Raw genomic sequence first — 26,702 nt, 5'->3', positions numbered from 1 at the left:
GTTACAGAATCAGTAACATCCAATGAACGGTCAACTCCATTAGTAACAGTTCAAACCTGTGCCAATTTCAGATCCACCATGAAGGCTTAATCACAAATAGACATTTATCCTATTCCTCATCTGGAAAAACAAAATATTAAGGATGGGGGAGAGAGAGGGGCAGACTTGGCTAACAATTACCTTTAATTACTACGCAACTGTTACACCAGTACCTTTCCAAGTTAATGTCAATGGCCTGCAGCCAGATAATGCTAGCAGGCAGCTCACCACATTCTGCTGCCTGTGACATAAAAATGCCTGAGCTGGCAAGGTGAAGGACTCCACTCTGCCAAGTGCACATTACCACATTCTGGGCCCTGTCAACTGTTGCTGGACTTGGACATGAGTGAAAGCAATGCCTTTTCACAATAAATCTAAGGTGGGCCAGTATAAATGCAGGCCACCCAGACCCAACAGCATCTGTTGTTGAATGCTACCAAGACCAAGAAGTAACCCACATCTGCTGTAGACCTAATATGGGCCATATACTCTGAAGTACAACTAAATGCTGCCTCGTTATCCGCATGTCTATGGACTGCGCCTAGCCCTGACACTGCCAAGACCTGAACTGGAACATTTTAACTGGAGACTACTGCTGGCTGATGTCAACTGACTCAAGGTTGCCTTCCAGGGGTCCTCAGTTTGTTGCCCATGCTTGGTTGCCTCTTGTACTTGACCTGCTACAAGCTGATGGCTGGTCTCTACATCTATGCCTAATGGCATCGTCAGTCCACACCCAAGGTTTCTGCCGCTCTGCACCTACTGATTGCAGGCCTGACGCAGCTCTACACTAACAGAGGTGCAGACACTGCTCCTTTGCTACAGCAGCCTATCCCAGCCTGATGACCACTTCCTACGGCCAAATGCTTAGCTCGGCAAGCATCTGTGCCCGGGGTCCTCGCATGCCACTAGGACTCTGTCCAGACTGACATTGTGAATTCTGCTGAAGAAATCATGCTGCCATTACTACCACCTTTATCATTCAGCGACATCCAGCTATGAGGCCAGTAACACTTGGGCCATCCTGAGCTAAATACAATGAAGCATCGACCATCCTGAACTGAATACAATGAAGCATCACTAAAATTTTTAGTAATTCTGAATCGTATCATAATTCCCACAACATTACAAAGATTTTTAAATCAACTAACTCACCATATTCCTACATGTTCAAATTAAGGTGCAGTTCTATTAGACTACAGAATGTTAACAACCATGTATCAAATATAAGAGCCTCTTAAAGTCTGACCCCAGCCAAAATGGCATGCACACAGTTTCAGCAGTAGTACTATACTGCACACAGGATACTAAATTTATAGGTTTTTATTTGTTCTTTTTTATTTTATTTGAAAAATACCAATGTAAATATTGAGCTGTGGTAACCAAAAGCTATTAAACACTGAGATAGGTAGAAATTTACCAGGCTGCCAGTCTCAGATAAAATGCTGCTACTGGTCAGCACCCCCTGACATCACCCAAGGAGACAACAGCGCTGCAGACTACAGTTCTCTGCTGTGCTAAGTGCTGACTCCAATGTTGTTTCTGGGTACTGTATTTTTTTGTATCAATCATAAACAACTACAAATTTTAGCTTTGGTACATTTTAAAATAACTGCTGTTTCAATTAGTCAAGCTGAAAGTTTTATATAGTAACAGGGTTGAAAATAGAATGAGATCACTCAAATCAGCAAACACTGTGCAACTGGTTTTACCCTTCTTCGTACTTGCATATATTTACCATTTTAAAAAAATGTATCATATCAGTATGGATACTGTTTTCACAATGGTAATGTTTCACATCAGATACCCACCTGGATAGCCAAGCATGTGAAAGCGCTTGCTTCCCGGACACGGGGTGGTGCACTGGCCCAGGATCATATCCTTCAGCTGATTAATGATGTAGGCTGCTGTGTCATCCAACCTAGATGTGCGTTTTAGGTGGTTCCCACAGCGACTATTTATGTCGTTTCCCACATCTGACAAGGTGAATACTGGACTGGTACCCATGACCCATCTCAGTTACATAGCTGTATTCTGCTATTAATGCGTATGACTGTGAGTGTACCGAGAGTAGTGCCATGCATATGTTTGTTTCAATTGGCCACCAACTGTACCAATGTGGGCCAGCCACTGGAGGCCACCTGTGGGAGGTGTGGCACGCAGTGCGGCGCAGTCTACCGGAGACTCACATATATATACATGTGGAGCAGTGCAGAATGTCTCTCTCTACATTATTCTAGTTTGTATCGGTCATATCAGTGTGCTGTGACTTGTGGAGTCCTGAGAGGCTATTTTTACTATAGTTCAGAGGTATGAATAAAGTGGTATTTGTGTGACTTGGATTGGTTTTGTGTATTACTTGGTTACTACATACATAATTTGCAAACATTTAGAAAACGTTGTCACACCTGTACTTGATATTGCACTAGACACAGACATATGGAATACACTAATTTTTTCCCTTAGGAAGTGGTGGCATCAAAAAGGGCATCTGGCCACCCACTACCACAAACAGTGCCAATCCAAAATAAAATGCAGACCCTGTGAGGGCACGAGACAAGGCCACGAAGAAGAAGAAGAAGAAGGTTTCACATCAGATGGTCAGCAAATTAATAAAAAAACACTGATCTTACCTTACACAATAGTGCACAACTGTTTTTATCATCTGTAATTTCTGGTCTACAGCATAACGTAAGTTGTATATTCTTTCTTTCCACATGTGTGCTGTACATATATAAGCATTGTCTCTCATCTCCTATTTAAAAATATTATACATCCTCACCATATTATCTATTAACATTGGTAGCGTCACATATGCTTGATAACAGCCCAACATAAAGGCTGAAACCAGTTGTGTGGACTTAATAAAGTTCTAATTAAACAACTGGAGAGGCTTTTGATTAACTGAACAACAGTTGTGGAATCAGCATCTTCCAAACTTGGAGAAACTAATACCTGCAGACTGTGTCAGGACAGGATATGTATTCTTGGATGTAGCCATTGCTGGAATTGCTAAGGAACCAGTTAGTAGATGAAGGACTCATTTCACCAGATGTCATGACTTTGACAAAGAATTTAATAAAAGTTGTACTGGATCACCAGAAGAGTGATTTTTTTTTCTTTTTTTTTTAAATGCAGGATATTTTAAGAAGTTTTTGAAGGTTGTTTCAATACAATTGTAGAAATAAGAGCGAGTCCCTTGATATTTTAGAAAGAATTTTTTATTTCTGTAAACTCATCCACTGGTTTTGTTGGTGATCAAAGAAACATGGACAGTTCTTACTTATTGACTGCTAGAGTAATTAAAGTTTGTCCAGACAATTATTTGTACAGATTTTGCGATCACCAACAATCCCACAGTATTCAAAGTATAAGCTAGGACCTACTGCATAAACATGAATGAGCAATGGTTGCTGAGGGCTAAAGTCTGTCAACTATCTCTATTCCTGCTGAAGATTTAAAAATTGCGGAAAACTGTGTTCCACGTAATATGCTTCTCCTTTCTCAGTAAGCATCTAATCTGCTCTGACATTAAAGGACTTGACAAAATAACTTGCACATCATAATTAACAGTCTAAAGTTTCATTTCATGAACTTCTGCAAGACATGACATGGCATGGCCATTAGCCTTAACTCGCTTCCTGGGGTCCACATTTTACTTATTTTCACTAATATAGCTTAATGTGAAATACATTCAGTGCTACCTACCAAGTCAAGGTTTCTAAATTACTAGAGATAATGAATATAAAGCCATTAAGACACTTTTTTACACAGGTATTGTATCCAATTGATGACCAAGAGGTAAAAAAAAAATTGTAAGTATGTGCTTACAGATTCTCAGTGATATACAATTACTAACTAGCAAAAAACATAGGATTTAATATCCACAAATGATACGTTATAACAATGTTGCTAGAATCTGTTACAGCATTCAGAATTTTACCTCTCAATTGGATATATTCTGTGAAGGGGCAATGTGCGGTTTCTATGTCTTACTTTGAGGCAGACCTAATGGCTCATTTTTCAAATCTCACATATAATCCTCAAGAAAGAAACAGTGTGAGCATATCCTTGCATAATGAACATTTATTTTAGGCTCTCATTTGCACCAAGATACCATAATGCACTGAACAGTAACTTTTTCAGGAAACAGTAACTCATAACATACCAAGTAGGTATGTTCTTGCAACAAGCAATGCCTGTTCTGATTTGTTTCATTGGCAATTCAGTTTTCAGTGAAGAAATAATAATTATAACACAAACAATGGCCCTACCCACATACTAAACAAGCATTACTTGCAGACTGTAGGTAGCGACTTTGTGCTGCCTGCTGCCCTCTCTCCCCAGTGACATCACTGCACGAAGCCCTGGCTGATTGAGTTTTGTGTGGAAAGCCAGAATACACCTCCCTGATTAAATACAACTAATGAAGCTGCAGCTTTTGCCAAAGCAAGAGATTTCTTTCTGATTTCCTTGGTTAAATTATGCTAGCACAATCATGAATAATATTAAACTTATAGTGATAGTTTATTGTGATTATTATTGTGTCTTTTGTTAATGTATAGACTCAGTCCACATCTCTTAAGGATCACCTTCATGGCAAGATCTGGGAGTGGAACATGAAGGAAGAATGTATAAATGAGTGAATAAATGAATGAAACAATGGAAAATCCAAGATGGAGTAATGACAATATTATGAAAAAGATAGATTGCTACTTAAAGTATAGCAGAGATGCTGAGTCGCAGATACGCACAACAGAAAGACTGTCAAACACTAAGTTTTCGCATCAAAAAGGCCTTCATCCGAATTAGAGGTCTTGGTAGCCAGAGACTGTGGTCACGTACGTGGGAGCTGCGTTCACATGAGTGTATATGTGTATGTTGTCTAATTTGGATGAAGGCCTTTTTGGCTGAAAGCTTACTAGTATAGACCCTCTATATACTCCTTCCACCTTTCTGCTTTCCCTTCTCTGCTTAGAACTGGGTTTCCATCTGAGCTCTTGATATTCATGCAAGTAGTTCTCTTTTCACCAAAGGTCTCTCTAATTTTCCTGTAGGCAGTATCTATCTTACCCCTAGTGATATATGCCTCTACATCCTTACATTTATCTTCTAGCCATCCCTGCTTAGCCATTTTGCACTTCCTGTCGATCTCATTTTTGAGACATCTGTATTCCTTTTTGCCTGCTTCATTTACTGCACTTTTATATTTTCTGTTTTCATCAATTGAATTCAATATTTCTTCTGTTACCCAAGGATTTCTTCTAGCCCTTGTCTTTTTACCTACTCGATCCTCTGCTGCCTTCACTACTTCATCTCGGAGCTACCCATTCTTCATCTACTGTATTTCTTTCCCCCATTCTTGTCAGTCGTTCCCTAATGCTCTCTCTGAAACTCTCTACAACCTCTGGTTCTTTCAGTTTATCCAGGTCCCATCTCTTTAAATTCCCATCTTTTTGCAGTTTCTTCGGTTTTAATCTACAGATCAGAGGCCACATCTGCCCCTGGAAATGTCTTACAATTTAAAACCTGGTTCTAAATCTCTGTCTTATTATTATATAATCTATCTGAAACCTTCCAGTGTCTCCAGGCCTCTTCCATGTATACAACCTTCTTTCATGATTCTTGAACCAAGTGTTAGCTACAATTAAGTTATGCTCTTTGCGAAATTCTACCACGTGGCTTCCTCTTTCATTCCTTGCCCCCATTCCATATTCACATACTACTTTTCCTTCTCTTCCTTTTCCTACTATCGAATTCCAGTCTACCACGACTATTAAATTTTTGTCTCCCTTCACTATCTGAATGATTTCTTTTATCTCATCATACATTTGATCAATCTCTTTGTCATCTGCAGAGTTAGTTGGCAAATAAACTTGTACTACTGTGGTGGGTTTGAGCTTCGTGTCTATCTTTGCTACAATAATGCGTTCACTATGCTGCTTGTAGTAGCTTACCCGCACTCCTATTTTTTTTATTCATTATTAAACCTACTCCTGCATTACCCCAATTTGATTTTGTATGTATAACCCTCTATTCATCTGACCAAAAGTCTTGTTCCTCCCGCCACCAAACTTCACTAATTCCCACTATATCTAGCTTTAACCCATCCATTTCCCTTTTTAAATTTTCTAACCTACCTGCCTAATTACGGGATCTGACATTCCACACTCCGATCTGTAGAACGTCAGTTTTCTTTCTCCTGCTAACGACGTCCTCCTGAGTAGTCCCTGCCCAGAGATCTGAATGGAGGACTATTTTACCTCTGGAATATTTTACCCAAGAGGACACCATCATCATTTAACCATACAGTAAAGCTGCATGCCCTTGGGAAAAATGATGGCTGTAGTTTCCCCTTACTTTCAGCCGTTTGCAGTACCAGCACAGCAAGGCCGTTTTGGTTAATGTTACAAGGCCAGATCAGTCAATCATCCAGACTGTTGCCCCTGCAACAACTGAAGAGGCTGCTGCCCCCCTTCAGGAACTACACGTTTGTCTGGCCTCTCAACAGATACCCCTCCACTGTGGTTGCACCTACAGTATGGCTAACTGTATCACTGAGGCACACAAGCCTCCCCACCAACGGCAAGGTCCATGGTTCATGGGGGGGGGGGGGGGGGGGGGGGGGTTTATGAATAAACACCTACAACCTACAAAATCAATCTGTTTTATCAGTGTTTCAACATGGTCTAAGATTATGGAACATTTATGTTTATCAGTTGAGCTAAAATTCTAATGATTAAAAGTCAATTTCAGATATGAATTATAATATCATCTAGGCAGAGCATTTAATAACAAAAAGAGCAATTTTTTATAACTGTCTTCACAATGATCATATGTTTCCTGGTTCTTTAATATTAAATTTGGTAAAGCACATCAATAAATAAACAACAATTAAATAGACAGACATGAAATAAATATTCAGCAAAAGAGTTACACGAAGCCACACTGTACTCACATATTTCCCCCAAGGAGCTTTGAATTCACTGTTACTATCATTGATCCAATCCAGACAATCACAAAAACCTCTGCAAATTCTGGCCCTCCATCTTTTGAATCATTTGCCACTTCAGATGAGCCTTGAAGAATCCTAAATAGAAGTAATGTTGAATGAAGAACGAATAATAAATACAAATTACAAACAATGTGCAACGATTCTATGTGAAAGTTAAGACTGTGTGTGTTGTGACCAAGATTTGAACCCAGGTCCCTACCATTTCCAAGGCAGTGTGCTACCACATGCACTGACTCAAAGCTACAATTTGTCATCAGCTGCAGCCAATAATATGCATACTATAATTACTCCTCATAATGTGCAAATTCAATGCAAAACTTACACAGCAGAGTCAAATAAATGATCCATATACCTGAATGTCAAGTGATAAAAATGTTCAATTCACGAAAATGGAAACTGTGATGTGGCTGACAGTTATTCAAAACCAATAACTGAACTGGTAGCCTTCACTTGTGGACTTACAATCAACAAAATGACACTAAATGGACACATTACAGAAAGTAAGGCAAAGATTCAAATGTAATGGAGCAGATATTATATTCAAGACACACAAAAGGCAAATAGGAAAGAAAAACTCTTGATGAAGTAACAAAAATATTATTGTTATTCCATCCTGGATTTTTTATTCCTTGAAGTAGTGATTTCAAACTATTCCGAACACTCAATATTTAGTTTTATGTAGTTAGGCTCAATATTTACTTCCATTTTCGTCAAATATTTTTCATAAAATTTTAGTAAATGCAGTTGCTTATTTCCCTTTCTGCATTTTACTTTATTTAAACTAATTACTTACATAGCCATAAAAGTGCAGAGAAGTAATGGTCCCCAAAGATCCCCTGAAATTAATTTAACAAATTGTAATGAAAAAATATATACGAGAGATTTACAAACATGCAGTAAGGAAATTTTACTCACATTCTTTTAACAGGCTTTTCTTTTCTTTGGGGTAGAGGACATGAAAGAACTTAATACCAACAGCCTTGAGGTCACGTAACTGTGAATAATAAGAAACTCTAGTAAATGTTTCCACTTTTCTACAACAGTACACACAGTCTAATTTGATTTTACAATATAATTATGGCAAGCATAAATATTACAACAGTACATGTAAGAATCTGACATTGAACATAAAACAGGACTGTTCTTATTGAATCTGCTGGTGACAAACAAAGAAAAACAGCAGTCTGTAATTATTCTACAAAGTCTCCTTCAATATAAATACCTTTTCCAACAGACAGGCAGCTTCTGGATCCTTTCATTGAAGAGGAAAAAAACAGATGAATATAGCACACGTCACCACTCAATGGCTTCATCATTACAGAAGTTGTGTCCTTCTAAATCCTCTATCACTAACTCAAATGTAGAAAAAACATTAGGATAAATCATAGCCAAAAGGGCAGTGTTTAAGAGGTATCAAATAAATCTAATGGGGCTTACTTCTTTATAAGCCTACTTCGTGCATCCTTCAAAATCTGTCACATAGAGATCTGTTAATGAGAGCAAGTACGCAGTGAAAAATTCACTTGGGAAAACTATAAAATGATGAGACAGAATTGCTGCTGTATCTTCAGATGTGAAAATTTAGTACTGCCAATAGATGCACAAAATTACATGACACTAGCCTAGCTTTTGAAACTATATTTTCCTTCCTCTAGGAGGAGAGAGGGCTTGGATGGGGAAGGCTAAAAAGGAAAGTCATGTCACTCAGATCTCAGGATGAGTGGGACTCACCTCATGTGAGGATGAGGCATGACAAAGATGAAGAGAGATGTGTCCAAGAGAGTAGGAGGTTAACGATTGCATATTGGTGCGCACTGTTCTGTCTACAGTCCAGAGATAATCATGACAGAGTGCAAAGTGAATATATATTAAGGGAATAGGAATGAACAGACTGAAAATCCAGACAAGTGCCAGAAGGACTCATTCTACGAGGGTTCCATATAAACTTAATTATGTATATAGATGATGACAACAACAACAACAACAACAACAATTATTATTATTATTATTATTTCTTTCCTTTCTCAGACGTTATGTCTGGTTAAAAATGGAAAGTGACACGGACCTTGATCAAGTGTGACTTCCTTTTAACTGTACAGTATATGTTACATTGCATTTAGGAACGTTTGGGTGATTGAACAGGTATCAATAATTACAGATTTCTGTAGTTGTATATATATGTTTGGATGTAGCTGTGTTGCGTTGATGTACCGGTGGATATTGTGCGGTATGACTCCTGTAGTTGATAGTATAATTGGTATAATGTCAGCTTTATCCTGATGCCACATGTCCTTGACTTCCTTAGCCAGTTGGATGTATTTTTCAATTTTTTCTCCTGTTTTCTTCTGTATATTTGTTGTATTGGGTGTGGATATTTCAATTAGTGGTGTTAATTTCTTCTTTTTATTGGTGAGTATGATGTCAGGTTTGTTATGTGGTGGTGTTTTTATCTGTTATCATGGTTCTTTTCCAGTATAATTTGTATTCATCATTCTCAAGTACATTTAGTGGTGCATACTTGTATGTGGGAATGTGTTGTTTTATTAGTTTATGTTGCATGGCAAGTTGTTGATGTATTATTTTTGATTGTCATGTCTTCTGGGGTATTCTGTATTTGCTAGTATTGTACATCCGCTTGTGATGTGATCTACTGTTTCTATTTGTTGTTTGCAAAGTCTGCATTTATCTGTTGTGGTATTGGGATCTTTGATAATATGCTTGCTGTAATATCTGGTTTTTATTGTTTGATCCTGTATTGTAATCATGAATCCTTCCGTCTCACTGTATATATTGCCTTTTCTTAGCCATGTGTTGGATGCGTCTTGATCGATGTGTGGCTGTGTTAGATGATACGGGTGCTTGGCATGTAGTGTTTTCTTTTTCCAATTTACTTTCTTCGTATCTGTTGATGTTATGTGATCTAAAGGGTTGTAGAAGTGGTTATGAAATTGCAGTGGTGTAGCCGATGTATTTATATGAGTGATTGCTTTGTGTATTTTGCTAGTTTCTGCTCATTCTATAAAAAATTTTCTTAAATTGTCTACCTGTCCATAATGTAGGTTTTTTATGTCGATAAATCCCCTTCCCCCTTCCTTTCTGCTTAATGTGAATCTTTCTGTTGCTGAATGTATGTGATGTATTCTATATTTGTGGCACTGTGATCGTGTAAGTGTATTGAGTGCTTCTAGGTCTGTGTTACTCCATTTCACTACTCCAAATGGATAGGTCAATATTGGTATAGCATAAGTAGTTATAGCTTTTGTCTTGTTTCTTGCTGTCAATTCGCTGTGGTTATCCAATATGTAATCTTCTTGTTTAGTGTGTTTTCCCTTGACTATGCTATTTTTCTTACATTTGTCTGTTCCAAAAGCCATATTTATATCATTGCTGAATACTTCTGTTATCTTTAGTAATTGGTTGAGTTGTTGATTTGTTGCTGCCAGTAGTTTTAGATCATCCATGTATTGCAAATGTGTGATTTTGTGTTGGCATGTTCCAGTAATATTGTATACATAATTTGTATTATTTAGCATGTTGGATAGTGGGTTCAGAGCAAGACAGAACCAGAAAGGACTTAATGAGTCTCCTGGGTGTATTCCACACTTAATCTGTATTGACTGTGATGTAATATTATTTGAATTTGTTTGGATATTAAGTGTGGTTTTCCAATTTTTCATTACTATGTTTAGGAACTGTATCAATTTAGGATCTACTTTGTATATTTCCAATATTTGTAGTAACCATGAGTGGGGTACACTATCAAAAGCTTTTTGGTAATCAATGTATGTGTAGTGTAGCGAACTTTGTTTAGTTTTAGCTTGATATGTCACCTCTGCATCTATTATCAGTTGCTCTTTACATCCTCGTCCTCCTTTGCAACAGTCTTTTTGTTCTTCATTTATAATTTTGTTCTGTGTTGTATGTGTCATTTATTTCTGTGTAATGAGTGAAGTTAATATTTTGTATATTGTTGGTAGGCATGTTATGGGGCGATATTTAGCTGGGTTTGCTGTGTCTGCTTGATCTTTAGGTTTCAGATAAGTTATTTCACGTGTAAGTGTATCAGGGAATGTGTATGGGTCTGCAATGTAACTGTTAAATAATTTATGAATATAATAGAGGGAAACATTCCACGTGGGAAAAATATATCTAAAAACCAAAGATGATGTGACTTACCAAACGAAAGTGCTGACAGGTCGATAGACACACAAACAAACACAAACATACCCACAAAATTCTAGCTTTTGCAACCAATGGTTGCTTCATCAGGAAAGAGGGAAGGAGAGGGAAAGACGAAAGTATGTGGGTTTTAAGGGAGAGGGTAAGGAGTCATTCCAATCCCGGGAGCGGAAAGACTTACCTTAAGGGGAAAAAGGACAGGCATACACTCGCTCGCACACACACATATCCATCCGCACATACACAGACACAAGCAGACATTTGTAAAGGCAAAGAATTGAAACTCTTTGCCTTTACAAATGTCTGCTTGTGTCTGTGTATGTGCGGATGGATATGTGTGTGTGTGTGTGTGTGTGTGCGAGTGTATACCTGTCCTTTTTTCCCCTTAAGGTAAGTCTATCCACTCCCGGGATTGGAATGACTCCTTACCCTCTCCCTTAAAACCCACATCCTTTCCTCTTTCCCTCTCCTGCCCTCTTTCCTGATGAAGCAATCGTTGGTTGCGAAAGCTAGAATTTTGTGGGTATGTTTGTGTTTGTTTGTGTGTCTATCGACCTGCCAGCACTTTCGTTTGGTAAGTCACATCATCTTTGGTTTTTAGATATATGTTAAATAATTTAGTTAGATGTGAATGTGTTGAGGTGAACTTCTTTAGCCAGAAATTTGCTACTTTATCTTTTCCCGGGGGCTATCCAATTGTGAGTAGATTTAATTGCTTGGGTGACTTCATGTTGCAAAATTATCACTTCAGGCATTTGTGGTATCACCTTGTATGTGTCTGTTTCTGCTTGTATCCACTGTGCATGCCTGTTATGTTGTACCAGGTTTAACCATATGTTGCTCCAGAAGTGTTCCATGTCTGTTATGTTTGGTGTATTGTCTATTTTAATGTGTGTGTTATCTATTGTCTGGTAAAATTTCTTTTGGTTTGTGTTGAATGTTTGGTTTTGTTTCCTTCTATTTTCACTTTTTTTGTATTTTCTAAGTCGTTTGGCCAATGCTTGTAATTTCTGCTTCTTTTCATCTAATTGCTCTATCGCTTCTTGTTGTGAGATTTTACCTAACCTTTTTCGTTTTTTGTCTGATATTTCATTTCTTATAAATTGTGTTAGCTGTCCGATGTCTTTTCTCAGTTTTTCTATTCTGATCTGTAGCCTGTGTTGCCATGCTGGTTTTGTGGGTTTCTTCTGTGTGTTGGTTGGTTCTGATCTCTGCTTAGTGTGTATATTTAGTGAAGTGAGTGCTGCTATTAAACCAGTAGTTGTAACTCTTCCATAGTTGTATTTTCATTTATTTTGTTGTGTATGATTGTGTTGATAGTTGTTATTATTATTATTATTATTATTATTATTATTATTTGTGGCTCTCTTCTCTTGGACACCACTTCTGTGACTTGTGTGTCCCTAACCTAACCCAATTATCCAACTGAGAAATGAGGACTTTTGGTTTAGCATAGAATCCAAACCATGTGCTATTTCTGGTGACTTGTCATATCACTGAAAAGTGAAAGTGTGGTTAAAACACGGATAGAAAAATCTGTGGTCCAACCAAGATTCAATACCACGATCTCTCGGTTTCCAGGTATGGGCTTTACCACTAGACCGCCAGGTGACAGCATATATATAGAAGGTTCATCTACAGGCTTTGATGAGTGAGTCAGTGAGTCTCAAAATATGTAACATATATGGCCATACCTTTGATTGCATTGACATCGAAGCTTAAATTTTTTCCATTTGACATACATTTCAACTTAATATCTTTGCCCATTCTTTAGAAAAAGGGATCTTCACAGATGGCTGTATCTTTTGATTGCATTGACTTAGAAGGTTAATTTTTTTTACATCGCCAAGGGACCATAGACATTAGTATGTGACATAAATTCCAACTTGATACTTCTACCCTTTCTTAAGAAAATGTGACCTTAACAGTTGGGCAGACAGACATACAATGATGTGAGCATATAAGGGTTCTATTTTCACTGATTAAGGTGCAGAATCCTAAAAAAGATGATAATGAAGAAAAAAAGAGGACAGAATGTGTTAATAGAGGTTAAGTCCAAACAAATGTCCAATGCAAGGATTTTAAAAGTTCAGAGGAACTATGGCATAGCAGGCACTAACATCCCTTAAGTCATGCCATAGAGCATATTCAACATTTGGGTACTGGGCGCATTCAGCCAGTTTAATGGTGGTCATTTCTATATAAAACACTGTGTAATGGCTACATATGATTCTTGAACTGATATCAGCTACAACATGGATCAAACAGTAACTTTTCAGAACATTTCTCATGATGAAACAGTAATATGGCTAAAAGTACTTTAAAATGGATTACAAACAGCCTCAACCACAACAAAAAAAGTTATTTCAATGGTTACTGGTTTTGGTCAGTATATGATCATCCTCCGACCCTCGTACCATGCTGGTAGGCAGTGGTGACGAACGGAGCAGGCATTATGATTCCAAGAGCAATTGATGTTCATTGAGTCATAACACCTGCTCCATTCACTGCCACTGTCTACCATAATGGTACAAGGATCTGATGATGGTCACATACTGACTGAAACCAGTAACCACTGAAATAAACATTTTATTACAGTCAAGACTGTTTGTAATCCATGTTTAAAATGACTGGAACACTTTTCAGACAAAAATATTCTCTGCGCTTGTAATGAAATGCCTCAACATGTTATGTGCATGTAACAGCAAGACATAAAACTATGCAAAGTATAGCAGCCTACATGTAGTACAAGTGCTGATGATAGATCATATTTTGGTAGCAGACTTAGTCGGCCTATTGGATATGCAAATGAATGATTGAGCTGTATAAAACAGAACATATATGGCAAGAGAGCCCATGATGGGAATGGGGTTACAAGCTGGTCCCATGAGCGTCCGTAAAAGGTCAAATAAAATACCACCCACCAGCCTCCTCTGCCTTAGTTTTGCTGTTATTCAACTGCCTCTACAAATGAACTCAGCAGCAACAATAGTTCACCTTGCATTTAGTGCACTGAATACTGACTTTGTGGGTTCCACCACATCTTACCTTTATGGAATTACTTTTGAAATACGTATTACCTGGCAACTAGTTCTGGAACCAAATTCTACTCTGGTGCAATCTCTTGTTTCCATGTCTACTGATGATGTTGTTGTGAAAACTAGAAGCATCATGATCTCCAAAAAATTACAGACCACCAGCCAATCCTGGCCAGCCGGAGTTATCCTCTCACATATCGATCCTGCTATATATAAGGGTAATAAGCAATGCAAATACAAAGATTGCAATGGTAATGGGAACACACTAATAACATGGGCAGAAGATGAGCACCACTGACTTGTGTTTGATGCTAAAGGTCAAACCACTTTTAAGTCAGCAGCATGTAGGCATGAATACAATCCCGATCTAGTTTCGCTTCAGCTGAGAAAAGTGGCAAGTCCCCAGCAGTCTAACAAAAAGTTCTCAATAACTTCCTACATGGCCAACACTTTTGTGTTGGAGTCAGGAGCAGGGAAGAGGAGAGGTAAAGGGAGGACAGGGACTAGCGGAGGTTGAGGCCAGGGATGTCACAGGAATGTAGGATATATTGTACAGAGAACTCCCACCTGTGCAATTCAGAAAAGCTGTTGTTGGTAGTTAGGACCCAGATGGAACAGACTGTGAAGCAGTCACTGAAGTGAAGAATGCTGTGTTGGGCAGCATGTTCAGCAACTGTGTAGTCCAGCTATCTCTTGGCCAGTGTTTGTCGGTGGCTATTCATGTGGACAGGCAGCTTGTAAGTCATCATACCCACATAGAGAGCAGTGCTGTAGTTGCAGCTTAGTTTGTAAAGTATATGACTGCTTTCAACGTAGCCCTGCCTTTGACGGGATAGAAAATTCGTGTGACCAGACTGTAGTAGGTGGTGGTGGAAAGATGTATGGGATAGGTCTTGCAGTTTGGTCTATTGCAGTGACCTGAGCCATGAGGCAAGAGGTTGGGGACAGGGATGAACTAGGTATGGACAAGGATTTTGTGTAGGTTTGGTGGCTGGCAGAATACCACTGTGGAAGGGGTGGAAGTATGGAAAGTATGGTATTCCTCATTTAAGGGCGCAACAAGACGTAGTTCAAACCCTGGCAAAGAATGTTGATTCAGATGCTACAGTCCTGGGTGGCGCTGAGTAACAAGGGGAGTGCTCCTTTGTGGATGGACAGTGGATACGTGGGAGCTGGTAGGTGACTGGTGAAACAAAGCATGGGAGATATATTTCTGGACAAGGTTGGGAGGGTCTGGAATACCCTACCCACTATTTCTCCCACCCCTCCCACAGTGGTATTCTGCTGGCCAAAACCTAAGCAGTATCCTTATCCATTACTTTATCTTGAAACTCTTCCATTTGGTCCATGTTTGCATAGAAAAACAACAATATCAGAATTGAGACTGCCATGATGCAACACACCTTGTTATTTGTTCACTTATTTATTTCCCAAACTAGTTCTGGTGACAAATACCATCATCAGTGGTTTTTTAATATAAAACATGCCGAAAATAGCATAGTTATACAAACACAGTAACACATTATCAACATTTTTACTGTTCATTTATTGAAATATAGTTTTCTATGGATACTTTCATGTTGTTGTTGTTGTTGTTGTTGTTGTTGTGGTCTTCAGTCCTGAGAATGGTTTGATGCAGCTCTCCACACTACTCTATCCTGTGCAAGCTTCTTCATCTCCCAGTACCTACTGCAACCTACATCCATCTGAATCTGCTTGGTGTATTCATCTCTTGGTCTCCCTCTACGATTTTTACCCTCCAAGCTGCCCTCCAATGCTAAATTGGTGATCCCTTGATGCCTCAGAACATGTCCTACCAATCGATCCCTTCTTCTAGTCAAGTTGTGCCACAAACTTCTCTTCTCTCCAATCCTATTCAATACCTCCTCATTAGTTATATGATCTACCCATCTAATCTTCAGCATTCTTCTGTAGCACCACATTTCGAAAGCTTCAATTCTCTTCTTGTCCAAACTATTTATCGTCCATGTTACACTTCCATACATGGCTACACTCCATACAAATACTTTCAGAAATGACTTCCTGACACTTAAATCTACACTCGATGTTAACAAATTTCTCTTCTTCAGAAACGCTTTCCTTGCCATTGCCAGTCTACATTTTATATCCTCTCTACTTCGACCATCATCAGTTATTTTGCTCCCCAAATAGCAACACTCCTTTACTACTTTAAGTGTCTCATTTCCTAATCTAATACCCTCAGCATCTCCCGACTTAATTCGACTACATTCCATTATCCTCGTTTTGCTTTTGTTGATGTACATCTTATATCCTCCTTTCAAGACACTATCCATTCCGTTCAACTGCTCTTCCAAGTCCTTTGCTGTCTCTGACAGAATTACAATGTCATCGGCGAACCTCAAAGTTTTTATTTCTTCTCCATGAATTTTAATACCTACTCCAAATTTTTCTTTTGTTTCCTTTACTGCTTGCTCAATATACAGATTGAATAACATCGGGGAGAGGCTACAACCCTGTCTCACTCCCTTCCCAACCACTGCTTCCCTTTCATGTCCCTCGACTCTTATAACTGCCATCTGCTTTCCGTACCAATTCTAAATAGCCTTTCATTCCCTGTATTTTACCCCTGCCACCTTCAGAATCTGAAAGAGAGTATTCCAGTCAACATTGTCAAAAGCTTTCTCTAAGTCTACAAATGCTAGAAACGTAGGTTTACCTTTCCTTAATCTAGCTTCCAAGATAAGTCGTAGGGTCAGTATTGCCTCACGTGTTCCAATATTTCTACGGAATCCAAACTGATCTTCCCCGAGGTCGGCTTCTACTAGTTTTTCCATTCGTCTGTAAAGAATTCATGTTAGTATTTTGCAGCCATGTCTTATTAAACTGATAGTTCAGTAATTTTCACATCTGTCAACACCTGCTTTCTTTGGGATTGGAATTATTATATTCTTCTTGAAGTCTGAGGGTATTTCACCTGTCTCACCAGATGGTACAGTTTTGTCAGGACTGGCTCTCCCAAGACAGTCAGCAGTTCTAATGAAATGTTGTCTACTCCCGGGGCCTTGTTTCGACTCAGGTTTTTCAGTGCTCTGTCAAACTCTTCACGCAGTATCGTATCTCCCATTTCATCTTCATCTACATCCTCTTCCATTTCCATAATATTGTCCTCAAATACATCACCCTTGTATAGACCCTCTATATACTCCTTCCACCTTTCTGCTTTCCCTTCTTTGCTTAGAACTGGGTTTCCATCCGAGCTCTTGATATTCATACAAGTGGTTCTTTTTTCTCCAAAGGTCTCTTTAATTTTCTTGTAGGCAGTATCTATCTTACCCCTAGTGTGATAAGCCTCTACATCCTTACATTTGTCCGGTAGCCATCCCTGCTTATCCATTTTGCACTTCCTGTCGATCTCATTTTTGAGACGTTTGTATTCCTTTTTGCCTGCTTCATTTATTGCATTTTTATATTTTCTCCTTTCATCAATTAAATTCAATATCTCTTCTGTTACCCAAGGATTTCTACTAGTCCTCGTCTTTTTACCTACTTGATCCTCTGCTGCCTTCACTACTTCATCCCTCAAAGCTGCCTATTCTTCTTCTAATGTATTTCTTACCCCCATTCCTGTCAATTGTTCTCTTATGCTCGCCCTGAAACTCTGTACAACCTCTGGTTTAGTCAGTTCATCCAGGTCCCATCTCCTTAAATTCCCACCTTTTTGCAGTTTCTTTAGTTTCATACCACCTTATTTATTGTACGTTATGGCATGTTTTTTAAGAACTATTGTCACTGTTTGCTGCATATTTTTCTGTGCTTTTTTCGGATGCCGTTTTTTCTCCGCGTACATCATGTTATCTGCAACTGTGTGAACAGCTGTTAGTAAACAAATACTAAAAGGTGAACTTAGTATGCCAGCAATATACTCTTGGGGGTTGCAGTAGTGTTGTGGAATCCAGTTTTGGTGTGTACGGGACAGTTATTTAATTATTCGAGTACTCACGTTTGTTGGATGGCACGTAGCACATTCTATACACCGAAAAACATAACTTTCCCACTTTGTCTATGGTCAAAAACATTACGCCATCTTCCTGTTTGCCCGTGTCATGAGAGGTGTATCGCACATTACGAGAAGGCTATGAAAACTAGTGGGAATTCCAACGAACTCTGTTCATTATTTATGTCTCTGTGTGTGATGGGGAAGCGGTTCTTTTGCATGTCTGTTCTTTCTGTTCTGTGTCCTTGGTCAGTTCTCTCAGAGCGGTACAGAGTGTGTTGTTGCAAAGTGTGGTTTTTTTGTTTATTGCATTCTTCCCTCCTACTATAGCCTTTTGTATGTAGTAATTTCCTTCTATTGTAAGTTGACAGTATAGACTGTTGCTGTGTTTCAGAACATGTAGATTGTTTTAGATATTAGCGGGGTTATGGTTTTCTTTCATTAGATGTTCTGCGAAAGTTGAATGTGTGCTGTCACTCTTTAGACCTCTCAGGCGCTCTGTGTAACTCGTTCAGAAGTTTCTGCTTCTTTGTCCTATGTATTGGGCCTGACAGGAGTTGCATGTGAGTTGATATATTCCAGTGCTGCTGAATCTGTCTGATATTTTTCTTACTGATCTTAGGATTTTCTGAACTGTGTTGTTCATTCTGAATGTTATTGGGATCCCTTGCCCTTTCAAGCTGTTTCCAATTCTATGTGCTACTTTGTTGTTGTGTGTTAGTGTGTACCATCTGTCTCTTTATTCTGATGTGGTGTGATCTGCTGTGTTGTCTGTGTGTACTGCCTCTGTGGTTCAGATCATTTGGTTGTGCTCCTGAGTGGCTGGCCGCTATTCTTATGTTTCATTTTTACCTTGTTGATCAGTTTGTTTATGATGTCTGTTTTATAGTCATTTTCTGCAGCAGTTTGTTTGATTATATTTTATTATTATTTATTATTCGTTGTCCATCCCTACTCCACCCACACTCCTAACCCTTGTGTCATGGCTCATATCCTTGCAACAGACCTAGATGCAAGACCTGTCACATACATTCTCCCACCACCACCTACTCCAGTTCAGTCACAGGCAACTTTTATTCCATCAACAGCGGGGCTATCTGTCAAAGCGGTTATGTGCTTTACAAACTAAACTGCAAGAATGGCCACCAACAAGCTGTGGCCAAGAAATAGCTGGACTATACAGTTGCTGAAAATGCTGTCCAACACAGTGTAGTTCACATCAATGACTGCTTCACAGCTTGTATCATCTGGATTCTAAGCACCAACACCAGTTTTTCTGAACTGTGCAGGTGGGAACTCTCCATGCAATATATCCTACATTTCCATAATATCTCTGGGGAGACCTTTGCTAGTCCCTGTCCTAACTTACCCATCCTCTTCTCTGCTCCCACTCCAGCACAACACAGCAATCTACTCCATCAACATACCCATCAGTCCTTCTCCCCTTCTCTATTTCTCTCCTCCCCCCCAACTCCTGATGATACCTAGCAGCCCTACCCTGTCCCCACCTTGACCCTGCACACTATCACAAGTAACACTACACTTTCTGCCACCCCCCCCCCCCCCCCCCCACACACACACACACATGCTACCTCCTCATCCCCACTATCAGATTGCTACTCCCACCAAGCCACAGTGGTGGAAGCTATGAAACTAAATTACTTTTAAAATATCATTTCAATTATCACTATTGCAGGAAAAGATAGATTGCTACTTGACATAAAGAACACGCATTATGTTGCAGACAGGCACAATTAAAAGACACTTAGACAAAGCTTTTGGCCACAGCCTTCATCAGCAAAAGAGAAACAGGGAAGCAGACATCATTTATACACACAAGCAAGCACACCTCACACTCACATGACCACCAGCCCCAGCAGCTTAGGCTAGAATACAGCTATCACGTGGGATGGCAGCAGCAATCTGGGTGGGGGTCGAGTGGAAGGGAATGAAATAGTAGTGTACAAGTGGAGGGACAGAGGAACACCGTCTGGCAGAGTGTGCAAGGACTAGAATGCGAACAGCCATACTCTCAGGAGATTATGGGGCAGGGAGGTGGAGGAAAAATGACAGGAGGAGGGAAAGAGGAGTGAATGGAATGCATTGGCAGAGAGTGACAAACAAAGAGGCTGGGAGATGAGAATGGAGAAGAAATGATAGGACAGAAGGGGTGGAAACTGTTACGTGGACTGTGTGGGAACAGTATGTTAACATAGGTTGAGGCTGGGATAATTATGGGAGCAGAGAATGTATTGCAAGGATGATTCCCATCTACAGAGGTCAGAAAAGCTGGTGGTGCAGAGGAGGAACAAGATGGCTTGGGTAGTAAAGCAGCCACTGAAATCAAGCATTTTTTGCTCAGCTGCATATTGTGCCACAGAGTGGTTTACACTGTTCTTGGTCACAATTGGACAATGGCCGTTTAAACTGTTGGACAGCTGGTTGATAGTCATACCAATATAAAAAGTTGTGCAATGGTTGCTGCAGAGCTGGTAAATGACATGCCTGCATTCACAGGTAGCCCAGCCCCTATGGGTAGGATAAACCTGTGACTACTGGAATAGGAAGTGCTGGATGGCTGGATTGGGCATGTCTTGGACCTGAGTCTTCCACAGGGATAAGATCCTCGTAGCACGGTGTTGGGATTGGGAGTGGCATAGGGATGGACTAGGATGTTCTAAAGGTTGGGTGGCAATGGAACCCTACTTTAGGAGGGGTGGGAAGGATCTCGGGTAGGAAGACCCTCATTTCACAACATGATAATAGGTAATCAAAGCAATAGCAATCACTGTTTGTTAAAATTGTAATTTCAATTATTTAAGTTACCAACAATTACTTTTTGGACTAGATGGTGGACATTACAGCTTGCAAAATGAATGAATGAACAATGTCTTCCTCAGAGAGTCAACATAATGTTCGTTTCTTTTCTTGAGTCATCAGTCTTCTGGCTGGTTTGATGCACCCCACCACAAATTCCTCTCCCATGACAAACTCTTCATCTCAGAGTAGCGCTTGCAACCTATGTCCTCAATTAACTATGTGATCAAAAGTATCCGGACACCTGGCTGAAAATGACTTACAAATTCGTGGCGCCCTCCATTGGTAATGCTGGAATTCAATATGGCGTTGCAAGCCAGCTCCATGGGAAACATGACCACACCATAACACCACCACCTCCGAATTTTACTGTTGGCACTACACACGCTGCCAGATGACGTTTACCGGGCATTCACCATACCAACAGCCTGCCATTGGATAGCCACGTTGTGTGACTCCACAGAACATTTTTCCACTGTTCAATCATCCAATGTTTACACTCCTTACACCAAGCGAGGCATCATTTGCCATTTACCGTCGTCATGTGTGGCTTATGAGCAGCCGCTCGACCATGAAATCAAGTTTTATCATGTCCCGCCTAGCTGTCATAGTACTTGCAGTTGATCCTGATGCAGTTTGGAATTCCTGTGTGTTGGTCTGGACAGATGTCTGCCTATTACACATTATGAACCTCTTCAACTGCCAGCAGTCTCTGTCAGTCAACAGACGAGGCCAACCTGTATGCTTTTGTGCCCTACGTGTTCCTTCAGGTTTCCACTCCACTATCGCATCAGAAACAGTTGACCTACAGTGCATACGGCAAGAGAAGAGCACTGACAGTTGACGTGGCCTTAGCGCATGTGCTTCGTGCATCCACAACAGCTAATCAGATTGTGAGCTTTTGTTTATATTACTGTGCTGGGCGACTGCTACTGGCTCGCTGCCCGTCCATGACGAATACTGGTAACTGCGCTGCCAGCTGTCAGAGCTCTTCTCTCGACGTACGAAGTATAAGGGTGTTTAGGAGTGTGGAAATCTCATGTACAGACATATGACACAAGTGACATCCAATCACATGACCCTATTTGAAGTCCGTGAGTTATGCAGAGCACCCCATTCTGCTCTCTCACTATGTCTAATGACTACTGAGGTCACTGATATAGAGTACCTGGCAGTAGGTGGCAACACAATGCACCTAATATGAAAAACTTATGTTTTTTGGGGGTGTCCTGATACTTTTGATCACATAGTGTATTTACTGGACATATTACAATCTGTCTTTCTCTACAGCTCCCTCTGGTACCATGGAAGTCATTCCCTGATGTCTTAACAGATGTCCTATCACCTATCCCTTCTGCTTGTCAGAGTTTTAAACATACTCCTTTCTCTCCAATTCTGCGCAGAACCTCCTTACTCCTTACCTTATCAGCCCATCTAATTTTCAACATATGTCTGTAGCACCACATCTCAGATCTTCTGTTCTGGTTTTCCCACAGTCCATGTTGCACAACCGTACCATGATTTGCCCCAAACATACATTCTCAGAAATTTCTTCATCAAATTAGGGCCTATGTTTGATACTAGTAGACTTCTCTTGGCCAGGAAGGCCCTTTTTGCCAGTGCTTTTGATGTCCTACTTGCTCAGTTGTCATTGGCTATTTTGCTGCCTTAGTAACAGAATTACTTAATTTCATCTACTTCATTACCAACAATCCTGATGTTAAGTTTCTCACTGTTCTCATTTATGCTAATTCTCATTACTTTCGTCTTTCTTTGATTTACTCTCGTTCCATATTCTGTACTCATTAGAATGTTGATTCCATGCAGCAGATTATGTAATTCTTCTACACTTTCACTCAGGATAGCAATGTCATCAGTGAATCACATCATTGATATTCTTTCACCTTGAATTTTAATCCCACTGCTAAATCCTTCTTTTATCTTCATCATTGCTTCTTCGATGCACAGATTGAACAGTAGGGGCAAAAGCCTACATCCCTGTCTTACACACTTTTTAATGTGAGCACCTCGTTCTTGGTCATCCACTCTTACTATTACCTCTTGGCTCTTGTACATATTGTATATTACACATCTCTCTCTATAGCTTACCCCTTTTTCTCTCAGAATTTTGAACATCTTGCACCATTTTACACCACCAAATGAAAAATCCTATGAACATTTCTTGATTTTTCTTTAGTCTTGCTTCTACTAATAACCACTACGTCAGAATTGCCTCTCTGGTGCTTTTCCTTTTTCTAAAACCAAACTGAATGTCATCTAACACGTCATCAATTTTCTTTTCCAGTCTTCTGTATATTGTTATTGTCAGAAACTTGGATGCATGAGCTGTTACGCTGACTGTGCAATAATTCTCGCACCTGGCAGCTCTTGCAGTCTTCGGAATTGTGTGGAAGATATTTTCCCGAAAGTCAGATGGTATGTCGTCAGGCTCATACACACTACTCACCAATGTGAATAGTCATTTTGTTGTAATTCTTCATGCTTTCCTGGTGATCTGTTGACATCTTGGATATTCGGGAATCCAGCCGGATATTTGGATCATTCTGGCATGATATTTTAACAGCATGCCTTGCTGTCTTCTTCAGGTGCTACCTGAGACTGGTCCTTGGGTCGATCGAGTCCAGTATTTATACCTGGAAGGAGCTGGGCGTTCCGTCTTCGGTCCGTGCAGAGTCGAGTGTTCCCTCTGTGGTCCACGCCCGACAGACTCGGCTTCAATGGACACCTCCAGTCGTGGATGTTCCGACTGCCGTCCGCGCCCGTTTTGGCCATTCCCAACGGTTGTGGACGCCATCTGAGGTGTGTCAGACCCGAACTGAGATGTTGGGTACGCTGTCTCATGACCGTTACTATGATTGTAAGTTCGGGTCTGACACACCTCATATGACGTCCACAACCGTTGGGGACGGCCAAAACGGGCACAGACGGCAGTTGGAACATCCACAACTGGTGGTGTACATTGAAGCCGAGTCTGGCGGGCGCGGATCACAGAGGGAACACTTGACTCGACGTGGACCGAAGACGAACATCCAGCTCCTTCCAGGCATAAATATTGGACTCGATCGACCCAAGGACCAGTCTCAGGTAGCACCTGAAGAAGACAGCGAGGCACGCTGTTGAAATATTGTGCCAGAACGATGCGAATATCCGGCTGGATTCCCGAATATCCAAGATGTCAGTCATTTTGTTGCTACTTCCGGGAATGTTATCTACCCCTTCTGCCTTATTTGATCTTAAGTCCTACAAAGCTCTTTTAAATTCTGATTCTAATACTGGATTCCCTCACTCTTCTAAATTGACTCCCATTTCTTCTTCTATCAAATCAGACAAATCTTCCCCCTTATAGAGGCCTTTCCACCCATCCACTCTTTCCTCTGCATTTAACAGTGGAATCACCGTTGCACTCTTAATGTTACCACCCTTGTTTTAAATTTCACCAAAGGTTGTTTTGGCTTTCCTATATGCTCAGTCACTGCTTGCAACAATCATTTCTTTTTCAATTTCTTTATATTTTTTATGCAGCCATTTCATCTTAGTGTCCCTGCACTACCTATTTATTTTTTCCTCAGCGACTTCCATTTCTGTATTCCTGAATTTCCTTCAACATTTTTGTATTTCCTTCTTTCATCAATCAACTGAAATATTTCTTCAGCTGCCCATGGTTTCTTCGCAGTTACTTTCTTTGTATGTATGTTTCCTTTCGATTTCTGTGAATGCCCTTTTTAGAGACGTCCATTCCTCTGCAACTGTACTGCCTACTGAGCTATTCGTTATTGCTGAATCTATAGCCTTAGAGAACTTCAAGCATATCTTGTCATTCCTTAGCATTTCCATATCCCACTTCTTTGCATACCTTTGCATACTGATTCTTTCTGACTAATCTCTTAAACTTCAGCCTATGATTCATCACCACCACATTGTGATTTGAGTCTTTATCTGTTCCTACGTAAGCCTTACAATACAGTATCTGATTTCAGAATCTCTGTCTGACCATGATGTAACCTAACTGAAATCTTCCCATATCACTCGGCCTTTTCCAAGTATACCTCCTCCTCTTGTGATTGTGATTCTTGAACAGAGAATTCACTATTACTAGTTGAAATTTATTACAGAACTCAATTGGTCTTTCTCTTGTCTCATTCCTTGTCCCAAGCCCATATTCTCCTGTAACTGTTTCTTCTACTCTTTCCCTACAACTGCATTCCAGTCCCCCTGATTATTAGATTCTCATCTCCATTTATGTACTGTGTTACTCTTTCAATATCCCCATACACTTCCACTACATCTTCATCTTGTGACATCAGAACTATCGCTGTCGGCATTGGTTTGCTGTCAATTCTGGTAAGAACAACCCTACCATTGAACTGTTCTCAGTAACACACTCTCTGTCTTACCTTTCTATTCATAATGAATCCTCCTCCTCATATATCACATACTACAGACATACTTTTTACCATGTATCTATGACAGAATAACTGAGACACAAGCAAATTGTAAGGTCAAATCTCTCATTAGAATCTCTTCTCCCAGTTGTAGGTAGTTCCCGCAATAGATTAGAAATTGCTTCATTACTATCTCTAAAACAATAAACAAACCAATTGAGAGAACAACACACCAGTAACTAAGTAATGACTACTATATTGCTATATGACCTACACCATATTATTATTATTATTATTATTATTATTAATATTATTATTATTATCATTATTAGGTCTGTTAGAAAAGCATCCGACCTCACTTATTTTTGTGAATATCCGATGGATTTGAATCTATTGCACTTGCATGACCTTGAACCTTCATGTGCATGTGTGAATTTTTCCCCACCTGTCCATAGTGTCAGTTGCTGGCAAGCAGCAGTTGAGTGAGGTAGCGTGTAGTGCTTGCATCGGTTTCTCATTACAAGAGAAATGACAGAACAAGTGTAGCAGTGCTACTGCAACAAATATTGCCAGAAAGTGGGCGAACACCAGGTGGAAACCATTCGGAAGATTCATGCTGCATTTGGTGACAATGCTATGGGCATTACACACATTAAGGAGTGGTAAAAACAGTTTAAAGACATCTGCACATTGGTGGATAGTGAGTCAAGCTCCAGTCGGGAATCAACATGTCGAAATGACCAGGTCATTGCCAAAGTGAACGTTATAATGATGAGGGACTCTCATGTGGTATCAGAGAAATTGTAGAACAGGTGGGCACCAGCACTTTTTCGGCACATTCCATTGTGACTGAAGATTTAGCCTTACAGAGAGTCGCTGAAACTCGTGCTTGAGCTGCTGATGGTGAAGCAAAAGCAAATGTGTGCTGAAGTCTGACAGGACATGCTGGACTCCATAAACAGTGACCCTTACTTCGTGAACACCATAATCACTGATGACGAGTCCTGGGTGTACAGGTACAACCTGGTAACCAAATCCCCAGTTGTCACAGTGAAAGCATTTCTTGTCAACAAGACCAAAGAAGGCCTGCCAAGAGTGCAGCAATGTCAAAGTGATGCTGACTGTTCTTCTTGACTCTTGCACTTAGTACACCACGAATATGCGCCACAGGGTCAAACAACCACCAAAAAATATTAAAAGGATAATATTGCTGTGTGGCACAAGATACCGGGATT

At 40.0% G+C, this 26,702-nt stretch overlaps 1 protein-coding gene across 2 annotated transcripts in view; it reads right to left on the bottom strand.

The window, feature by feature from the left end:
* LOC124619315 (protein YIPF6) overlaps nt 1–26,702 on the bottom strand; it is an 80,315-nt gene that overhangs the window by 39,538 nt on the left and 14,075 nt on the right. For both annotated transcript variants that reach the window (XR_006980068.1, XM_047145625.1), the window contains exons 3-5: nt 7,970–8,048; nt 7,848–7,890; nt 6,998–7,129 (exon numbers count right to left, since the gene is read on the bottom strand). Coding sequence is in view for 1 of the 2 variants with exons in the window: in XM_047145625.1 (XP_047001581.1) it covers nt 6,998–7,129; nt 7,848–7,890; nt 7,970–8,048 (254 nt within the window). In the remaining variant the exon portion in view is untranslated. The remainder of the gene's footprint in view (nt 1–6,997; nt 7,130–7,847; nt 7,891–7,969; nt 8,049–26,702) is intronic.

This window comes from Schistocerca americana, chromosome 6 (genome assembly GCF_021461395.2).
Source record: "Schistocerca americana isolate TAMUIC-IGC-003095 chromosome 6, iqSchAmer2.1, whole genome shotgun sequence".
In the NCBI taxonomy this organism is placed as follows: Eukaryota; Metazoa; Arthropoda; class Insecta; order Orthoptera; family Acrididae; genus Schistocerca; species Schistocerca americana.
Note: the sequence above shows the minus strand (reverse complement) of the source record. Positions and strands in the feature narration are given on the sequence as shown.